At 54.9% G+C, this 10,367-nt stretch overlaps 1 protein-coding gene across 1 annotated transcript in view; it reads right to left on the reverse strand.

Moving 5' to 3' along the window:
• Positions 1-9,782, reverse strand: part of SCARA5 (scavenger receptor class A member 5) — a 36,524-nt gene extending 26,742 nt beyond the window's left edge. Inside the window, exon 1 of the mRNA XM_026658335.2 lies at positions 9,686-9,782. Coding sequence (XP_026514120.1) covers positions 9,686-9,782 — 97 coding nt within the window. The remainder of the gene's footprint in view (positions 1-9,685) is intronic.
• Between the last annotated feature and the right edge of the window lie 585 nt (positions 9,783-10,367).

Below are 10,367 nucleotides of genomic sequence, written 5' to 3' on the forward strand. Positions count from 1 at the left end.
GGGGGGGGGCGTTTGGCCGGCGTGGCGCGGCGCTTGGGGGTTTGGGCGGCCCGGCCCGGCCCGGCCCGGCGCGGCGCGGCGCTCAGGGGAGGGCGGGGGTTTGGGCGGCGCGGCGCGGTGCACCGAGGGTTTGGGCAGCCCGGCGAGGCGCTCGGGGGTTTGGGCGGCCCGACGCGGCACTCGAGGGGGGGGGGGTTTGGCGGCCTGGCCTGGCGCTGGGTGGGGGTGCTGTTACGGCGGGGCGGCGCTCTTCTTTTTTGCCTGGGGCGGCAAAAAAGTTAGAGCCGGCCCTGGCAGTGACGCCTGCCCGAGGCTACGTAGACACTCCGAGCTAGGCGTGGGATTCCCCTGCTCGTGTGCACATGCTCGCACTGAGCTAGCGTGAATGTAAGTCCCAGTGTAGCTGCGGGAGCACGGGCAGCCGGCTTAGCCATGTCAATTATGTACCCATGGTTGCAGGCGGGTTGTACGCGGCATGGCTCGGCTGTGCCTCCACTTCTGCTACCCGTGCTAGCGTGGCTGCACTGCCGTTTATACTCGTACTAGCTCGATGGGAGCTAGCGTGAGTATTCGAGCAGGGGAATCACTCCCCTAGCTTGTAGGGCACACATAGCTCTAGTTGGCAGAGATCCCGAAGCAATGGCTCGGAGAGGAGGGGAACTGCCCGATGCATCTCAGGGGGGTGCTGGCTCCCAAAAGCCAGTGCTCCAGGGGCCCTGCACCAACACCGGGCTGGCAGAAGAAGAGTGCTGCCTGCCTGGCTCAGCCCTCAATCAGAAACACTCCCGCTGCTGCGAGGAGCTGGTGACACCCTTGCTTCTCTGGGGGTCTGGGTGAGGAAAGAAGCTTTGCAGTTCCCAAGGGGAGCCCCGACAGAGCCAGAGGCCCCTGCACTGTGGCACGCCAGGACTCCAGACTGCCACGATTTGGCCTGGACTAGGGTCTGTATTTCCCAGCGCAGCAAACCCACTCCAGGGCACTTAGTGCCCGACCCATCCCTGCTGAGCTCAGCTTTGCAAACTGAGTTTTGCTTTGACAGAGGGGGAGCCTGGGGGCTCCAGACAAGGAGATCCGGGCTGTTCAGATGCACCAACAAATGCCCTCCCACTTCAAGGCCGGCCGCAGCTATGCCCCTTCCCCTGCCCCCCAACAGGGCCTTCCCTGCAGCGCTGAGGAGAGATCTCATACCACTCAGGTTTCAGAGTAGCAGCCGTGTTAGTCTGTATCCGCAAAAAGAACAGGAGTACTTGTGGCACCTTAGAGACTAACAAATTTATTAGAGCATAAGCTTTCGTGGGCTACAACCCACTTCTTCGGATGTGAGACGCCAGGCGGGTGTCTCTCCGGTGGCCGGCTCCTCTCTCCCGTTGGGGGGTTTATTAGAGCTCCGTGCCGTGTGCAGGGGACGGGGCTTGGTTGGGGATAAGCCTCCTCGAAGCTTGCTCTGCGCTAAAGCAGAGCGCTCACCGTGCCCTCCCCAGGGCAGGCCAGGGAGGCGGTAAGTACTCAAGGACAGGCTGCTGGGAAGGAGACATTCCCATTAAACCTTAGGGTGAGCGCGGGTAACGGAGCTACAGTGGAACAGACGGGAGCATGGGAGAACCCTCTTTCGCTCTGTCTGTGGGCGAGATCCAGGACATCAGTCATAGGGTTAAGAAAACCAAACCCAAATTCCCTTTCTTGCCCTCCCCACCACACCAACGCCAGCGAGCCCGTTCTGACAAGCTGCCCTGCAACAACAAACCCGCGTGCCCAGCCCAGCCCAAATGAGCAACCCTACGATAACACACTGGCCTAGGCTCACGAGAGCCCCGGCTCATGAGGGATGGAACACACCATCCAGTGACTCACCCACAAGGCCATCCGACACCAGGGCCAGCAGTGTGCGCGGAGCCAAGTAAACCCAGATCATCCCTGTTCTTAAAAGCCTCCAGTGACGGGGATTCCACAGCCTGTGGCAGAACTTAGCTCCCTTAGAGTTCGAAAGTGTTTCCTAATATTGAACCTAACTCTCCCTCCCTGCAGACTAAGCCATTTATTTCTTGTCCGACCTTCAGTGGACGTGCAGACAGGACCGGCTCCAGCCACCAGCAAAGCAAGCACGTGCTTGGGGCGGCACATTTCCAGGGGCGGCATTCCGGCCATCCTTTTTTTTTGTGGAAAAATCCACCAATGTACGAAAAAAAATAATACATGAAGATCAAAAAAATCTCCCGTAGTGCGATAGCAGCATGACGTGAAAAATATCGTGTCACGTCATGACACGGTCACTCATAATGTGAACGTGCGTAAATGTGTAAATGTTAATGGTTATCGATTAATTAAATCAGGAATCATGATTACTTGTGTGTACTGTGCCGCCCTATCGGCGCCATTCGCGCCAATTTCCGTGTCGCGTCGGAGCCAGTGGTTATAGGGCTAAAATGCCGGGACAAAAACGAAAACGACTTTCTGGTGCCTTTTTTTTTTTTTTTATTTTTAAAAGTTAAAAAAAAACCCAAAACAAACAAACAAACAAAACCATTGCAAAGTGCAAACGTGTAAAAGCCAAAAAAAAAGAGGGGGGCCGCCAAAAATTTTTTTGCTTGGGGCAGCAAAAAACCTAGAGCCGGCCCTGCGTGCAGAACACTTGATCCCTGTCCTCTTTATGACAGACCTGATCTAATTTGAAGACTATCAGGTCCTCCTCCCTTAGTCTTCTTTTCTCAAGACTGAACATAGCAGCGAAGATGCAGCACCACGGGCTTGGTGTGGGCTGTACACACACACCCGGGCCGCTGGGTGTGTACTTGCAGGGCCAGCCGGCGCTGGGTTTATTTTTAGTCACGCTCGCTCGCTCGAAGCTAGTAGGGGTATAGAAGCCCGTAGCGCAATCACACTCCTGGGGGCAGGGTAGATGTTCCCTTTGTTTTGTGTAGCACCCAGCGCTAGAGGGTCCTGCAGGGACCAGCTAATACAAAGAAAATACAGCCTTTTGCATTGCATTCGGTGCTCCCTGCTCCCAGGTCAGCTACTGCCTGCAACATGGTCTGGCCCTGTCTCTTTTGGAACAACTTCCCAGCGCATGGGGGATTACTTGTTCCTTCTGCACCATACCCAATAAAACCCTGAGATCGCCATTCCTTTCGCATGTTTGTTTTTACTGCGTCAATTACTTCCAACCCCGGCTCCCCTCCCATCCCAGAAAGAAAAACAAGAAAGGAAACGTTTTAGAAGCGAAATAAACCCGAGTGGCTAAGAAAACAAGGGCCTGATTCTCTACAGCTGCACCAAGATATCATCGCCTTCTGGATAATTGGGACCATCTGCTCGGTAAGGAAGTGGAACAGAACTGATGCCCTAGAACAGAAGAGTTCACGTCTGCTAGAGGAAGACTTTCTGCAGCAGAATGTCTCAAAGCCGCCATCGGTATTGTCCGCAGGTCACAGTTTGCTCTTTGATACGGAGGCTGTAGCGTCCCTCGCATGTGAGGAAGGGACACATGGTGACAGAGTGAGTCTCTGGCGACCGAGAGAGTTTTTGTGTGTCAGCAATTCCCACAGCAGCTTCTTACTGTAGTGCTCTCAAATGCTGCACATTAACGGGCAGGTTGAACGTAAGACACGGGAGGTGACCGTCCCGCCTGGCTAGGCACTGGTGAGGTCTCCGCTGCTGTACTGCGTCCAGTTCTGGGCACCACACTTTAAGATTGGAGAGAGTCCAGAGAAGAGCAATAAAAATGATCAAAGGTTTAGAAAATCTGACCTGTGAGGAGAGGTTAAAAACACTGGGCCTGTTTAGTCTTGGGAAAAGATAGCTCAGATGGTGGGGACATGATAAGAGTCATTAAATACAGAAAAAGGTTGTTACCGAGAGGACGGTGATTGTTTGCACGCCATGTCCACCAAGGACAGGACGAGAAGTAATTGCCTTGGTTTGCAGCGTGGGAGATTTAAGCTAGATATTAGGGAAAACTTCCTTATGGGAAGGGGAGTGAAGCTCTGGAACAGGTTACCAAGGGAGGTTGTGGGGTCCCCCTTGGAGGTTTTTAAGAACAGGTCAGACGAACACTTGTCAGGGATGGTCTAGGTTTACTTAGCCCTACCTCAGCATGGGGGACTGGACTAGATGACCTCTCAAGCTCCCTTCCAGGCTAAGTGGCTAGGATTCTATATTGGTCAGCGCTCTGGTTAGCGCTGAGCTGGTTTGAGCCAGGCTAGCGCTTGGATGGGAGGCTCCAGGTGTCAGGATCCTAGGCAAAGGCAGGCAGGACGAGTGCCAGGAGCTTGGGCTAGCCGAACTGAGCCAGTGTCAAAGTCAGGAGTTAGGCCAAAGGTCCGACCCAGAGGCAGAGTCAGGCATTAGGCTGAGGGTCAATACCAGGTCTCAGGGTCCACGGTGGCATTCCAGGGATCAATCAGGAGTCAGCGCTGGGAGCTTGGGAAAAAAGAGCTAGAGATCCACATTGTTGCCTGGACACTTCCTGGTATGCCCACCCCATGGTTTTACATAGGATCAAGGAGCCAATCAGGGATTGCTAGGACCACTGTCTATAGGATGCTCTGGTCCAGAGACCTATGCCAGCTCCCTTCTCTGAGCTCCCCTCACTGTCTCCCTTCCCCAGGGAGTCTGGCTAGGGTTGGCAACTTTCAAATTGCACAAAGCTGAACACCCTTGCCCTGCCTGGCCCCGCCCCTTCCCTGAGGCCCCACCCATGCCCTGCCCCCTTCTCCCAGGCCCCGCCCCCACTCACTCCATCCGCCCTCCCTTCGTCGCTCACTCTCCTCCACCCTCATTCACTTTCACCAGGCTGGGACGGGGATTGGGGTGCGGGAAGGGGTGAGGGCTCCAGCTGGGGGTGCGGGCTCTGGGGTGGGCCAGGGATGAGGGGTTTTGAGATGCAGGAGTGGGCTCCAGGCTGGGGCTGAGGGGCTCGGAGTGCGGGAGGGGGCTCAGGGCTGGGGCAGGGGGTTGGGGTGCGGGAGGGGGTTGAGGTGCGGGCTCCAGGCGGGCGGCGCTTACCTCAGGTGGCTCCCAGTCGGCAGCGCAGCTGGCTCTGCACGGTTCCTGGAAGCGGCCAGCATGTCCCTCTGGCTCCTAGGCGGAGGGGTCAGGGGGCTCTGCGCACTGCCCGTGCCCGCAGGTGCTGCCCCTGCAGTTCCTATTGGCCGTGTTTCCTGGCCAATGGGATCTGCAGAGCCGGCGCTCGGGGTGGGGGCAGTGCACGGAGCCCCCGTGGCCGCCCCTGCACCTAGGAGCCAGACATGGCGGCTGCTTCCGGGAGCCGCGCAGAGCCAGGGAGCCTGCCTTAGCCCTGCTGCGCCGCCAACCGGACTTTTAATGGCCCGGTCAGCGGTGCTGACTGGAGCCACCAGGGTCCCTTTTCAACCAGGCGTTCCGGTAGAAAACCGGCGCCTGGCAATCCTAAACCGGGCAGTTCTCTTGGGGCTCACCTAGGGTTTGCCCCACCGCCGAGGCCTGCTCTTCCCTGGGGGTTCCTCCCAGCCTCAGCCACTGTAGGGCTTCTCTAGGGAGAACTCCTTTTCTTCTCAGCAGCAACCTCCTTCCCACGGGTGCGAGCAGCCTCTTCCTAGCTCAGCTGCTCCATTACTTTAGCTCCAGAGGCCCCACCTGGAGCACTGGATGGCTCCCAGGTGTGGCCCACCTGGACATCTTGGGCCAGCTCAGCCCTGCTCCTTCCTGGCGGCTCTCCTCCCCATCGGCCCCCTCCCCTCTATGCCGCAGGCTTTCCGCTCCCCGTTGTTCGGCTGCATCCTGCTGTCGCTTTACCCTGACCCTGTAGCCTCCTTTCATTGCCTGGCTCACAGGCGCGGATGTATATTTTTCCAGGTGCGTGCTCCACCCCCGCTCCGCCCCAAGGCCCCGCCCCCACTCCACCTCTTCCCCCCAAGGCCCTGCCCTTGCTCCACCTCTTCCTGCCTCCACTTTGCCCCCTCCCCCGAGGCCCCCCGCCTGCCCACCGCTCGCTGCGCTCCCCCGAGTGCCTCCTGCCAGCCGCCGAACAGCTGATCGTCAGCCCCCGCTGAACAGCTGTGGTTGGTGGGTGCTGAGAACCCCCTATTTTTTTCCTGTGGGTGCTTGAGCCTCAGAGCACCCACAGACTCGGTGCCTATGGCCTGGCTCCTTTGTTTTTTGATGCACTAACTGCCTTCTGCCCATTGAGCCTTCTGTCCTCCGGGCGGTCCCGCTGCCCCAGTCAGCCCCTATTTCCCAGCGCCGTCCCCCCTGCCGTTCACTTCTCCCGTCCCTGCAGAAGCATATGCAGGGGATGAGAGCGTGTCACTCCCTGGGCTCTGTTTACTCGTCCAGGATCTCTGCCCCATAGATAATGTCACGGCTTACCCTCCAGTCCCTCTCCCACGCCCGGAATAAAAACAAACAGCTTGAGGGAACTGGTTACTCTCTGGGATTTCTCATTTCCCAGAAGAGGACTCTCTGGCTGGTCCCTCCTCCGGGCCAGCCTCTGCAGGGCAGGGATTCCTGGAAAAGCCATTCAAAGGCACGAGGAGGCTATTGGAGAGTTCGGCGTGTCCCCAGCTTGCAGGGGAGGGATCACGCATTCCTGGAAGTAGTGATTTCATGCTTCCAGAGAAGGCTTTCTTCCCTGCCAGTGCCCCAGCTCACACTCTGTCCGCTCAGAGGGCCCATCCGTGCCAGGTCTGAGCACTTCCTAAGGAGTTAAAAAGAAATATAGAGAACAACAATTTCTCGCTCTGCTTCCCTTCCCAGCGGCCGGAGAAAGAGCTTGGGTTGATGGCAGAGGAGTCTGTCGTCCGTGTGTGTCTGCATGAAGCACGTAGGGCGGGAAAGCTAAGTCAAAGGGATGAGTCTTGCATTTAGTGGGTAGACTTGTCTCTTGTGGCAGTGAGTTCCACAGGCTAGGTCCAGCCCCGGGGAAAGTTCTCGGCTGTTTCCTGGCTCTGGTGGAGCACAGCTGTCATGGGAGGCAGGATCCAGAGGTGGAAGAATCCAGAGTCTGGATCTGCATCCTGGTGTTTTTCAGGGCCTGGGTTCTGTGAGCCCATCAAGCTCCCCCCACTCCGCTCCCCTTCCCTATTGCTTCCTCCATCCTCAGGTTATGGCTGCAGCCCTCCTGGTGAAAGAAGGCTGGATGCAGCCTCTCCTGGATTGGCCCCGCCAACTGCTGCCGATCTGGGGAAAGGAACAGAACCCCGCCTCCTCCCACATGGTATTACAGCCTACTAATTGCTAGCCCACCAGGCCACTGGCTTCTGCCACTGCTGCATCCCAGCCTACATTGAATACACCATGGCTAGCTAAGGCAAAGACCTAGCAGCTTTATTCAGTACATCCAGCTGGGCTGGAGAGCTGTGCACGAGTCGCTAAACACTCCCCGTAACATCTGGTCCCAGCTCCCACTGGATAGTCCCCTAAAACCTGGGATGGCTCGGCTGGGATCGGTGGTTGTTCCAGAGTCCCAGCCCAGATTATAAAGGACACGTCACCACCTGATTCTGTTAGTCTTAGGTCAGCCCCAAAGCCCCATCCCTATGCTTATGCTGTCCTAGTGAAAGAACACCCTCGTGCTAGTGCACGGAAGGGGATGTCTGGTGTTCATTACTGACGGAGCCTGAGGACAGGCTGCTCTGGAAGGGTTGTGCCCGGGAAGGAACAAGGTCAAAACTCTGGCACTCTACAGCCAGTTTAGAGGCAACAAGCCTAATTTGCCAGTAAAAACAAATAAATGTGCAAGGCCAAATGAATTCGCAGATTTGAACTTGATCCACCGACCTTGTTTATTTCCAGGGAAGAACCGGGAGGCAGAAAGTCAGACTCAGCTGCAGGTATCAACATCCTGATCCTGATTAGCCTCGATGGAGCCAACCCTCTCCTGCCAAGAGCCTTTGCTGCAGCGGAATCAGCCTGGACATGTTTTGTTTAACAGCGCTGGAAGATTTTGCTCTGGATATTCCAATATCCAATATCTGGATATTAATAAGAGATGCTGGGCAGTGGAATAAAGGCTATGCTGGAACAGCTGCACTATCGGTACACAAGTGTGTATGGTGATAAATATGTCTACCTCCCGCCTCAGTCCCCAGGCACGCAGAATTCATCTCCTCCATGTTGGAGGACTCAGCACTGCGTACCAGCACTCCGAATTATGTCTTCCGAGGTGCATTACCGTGGCATTTGTCAGTACTGAATTTCAGCTGGCATGGAGCCTGGTCTACATGTAAAAACTAGATCAACCTAGCTCCATCACTCGGGACTGTGAAAAATGTCACGCTTGGGCAATGTAGTTAGGGAGACAATCCCCAATGTAGACACACTGAGGCGTCCTACCTACCGCCTCTCGGAGAGGTGGATTGCCCACAGAATGGAAAAACATCTTCCGTCGATGTAGGAAATGTCCATGCTCCGGCACCGTGGCGGCACAACTGCAGCTGGGTCGTTGTAGGGTAGACGTGGCCTCATAGTCTTGTAGACTCAATGAGTCAAACCCAGTTCATTGTGTGTCATCTGCAGATCTTGCCACTTTATCCTCCCCTTTTTCCAGATTACTAGTAAACACTGGTCCTCGTACAGAGCCTTGTGGTACCCGCCGTTAACCTCTGGCCATGATGAAGATGGATGATTTGCTCCTACTTTTTGTTCTCCGTCTCAGTTCCTTCCTGATCCATGACAGTAGAATCATAGAATATCAGGGTTGGAAGAGACCTCAGGAGGTATCTAGTCCAACCCCCTGCTCAAAGCAGGACCAACCCCAGCTAAATCTTTTTCTCTCACCTCACAACTACTTAGCTTCCTTAACAGTCCGAAGAGGCTTCGACTCCACAGTGGCAAAGGGCAGACCCCGCCCCTGCTACCACCAGTGGAGCTGCGTCAGTGGAGCGTCACAGGTCCAAATTGTTTTAGATCTTTGTCCATATGAGCCATTAGACCGCGGCACGCTGGGGCGTGACTCAATCCAGCACGAGCCTGCCGCAGACTAAATTGTCCGTGTGCGCCCTGCTGACGCGCGTGAACCGTTCGTTAATGTGGTCTGAGCTCATCTCGCTTCAAAGTGCTCTGACAAACCGTTAACACTAGTTACAGGCTAGATTCACACCCCAGCTTGCCACAGCTTAATTGTTTACGTAGGCAAGCCCTTAGCGCACAGAAGGTTCAAGAGAACTGCTCTTAAGGATAACCTTTGCCTTAAAGCCTCTCTGATCACGCAGCTTGATTTCGCAGGCTACCCAAGAGCCCTGGCTCCAGGAAGTTGAGTCTCAGCCACACCCAAGCCTGGGGAGCATTTCACAGGTGCAGACACAGTCTCCTCAGAGCGGAGGGAGCAGAGCTGGAATGGACACTAAGCTGGAGGGATACGGAAGGAGAACACTGAAGAAGCCCAACAGAGAGGGATAAACACAGGCCGTGTATAAACGTCAGTGTTACACACAGGGCAGCTCCAGAGAGAACGGCAGAATATTGTTAAGGAGGAGTCAATCTTGTGATGACCAGAACATCTGGTCAGAACAGCTACAAGGGACACAAAGTGGGAATCCCATCAAATTCTTCAGGGCACAGACTAGTCACTTACATGTTGGGGGAGAATAAAGAAGCAATTCCTCACCCCCTGTACCCATTGCAGTATCTACAATAGGCCAACAGCAGGGCCTATAGCACCTCCTTGGGAGACGTGCAACAGCAATTACCACTCACAATAGCAGCCGCTTACCTGTTTCGCCACCTCTGTCTCCCTTCTCTCCTTTCTGGCCTCGATCACCTGAGAAATGAGAGAAAGATCGTATCAGGTGGTGACGGACTAAATGCATCACAGTGCAAGAAAGTGGATAAACTTCAGATCTGCTAAAATATCTCTGGCTCAGGAACCAAATGGAGATAAAGCCAGAAAACTTTGGGGGAAGAGAACATTCAGGACGTGTTAATTTCACGAGCTGTTTCCTGTTTGGCAACCAATGCCAAATGGATAAAACCCAGTGCTTTATTTCTTTCATTTCACATACACACACACACACACACAAACACACACACACATATATATATATATATATATATATACTTACAAATAACCCGTGGAACTCACCACTGCAGGATACGATGGAAGCAAATAGGTTACTAAGTTTAAAAAGGATTTGACATTTATATGGAGAAGAACAATATCTGAGGATACAAATGACAGCATAAGATATGAGGAGATCCGAAACCGATTGCCAGCTGAGCTGAGGAAGAGATTTCTCCCTGGGACATGATATTAAATGTCGGAGCAGCACGTCTGAGCCACTCTCGAAACTGGGTCCGGGAGGAGTAATGTAGCACCTTTCCTCCCAAGGAACTTTTCAGTTACGGGCAAACAGCAGCCCTGGCGCCGCCCAACAGCTCTGGGAGGGGAAATGTTG

This window comes from Terrapene carolina, unplaced genomic scaffold (assembly GCF_002925995.2).
Source record: "Terrapene carolina triunguis isolate 2854851 unplaced genomic scaffold, T_m_triunguis-2.0 Scaffold427, whole genome shotgun sequence".
In the NCBI taxonomy this organism is placed as follows: Eukaryota; Metazoa; Chordata; order Testudines; family Emydidae; genus Terrapene; species Terrapene triunguis.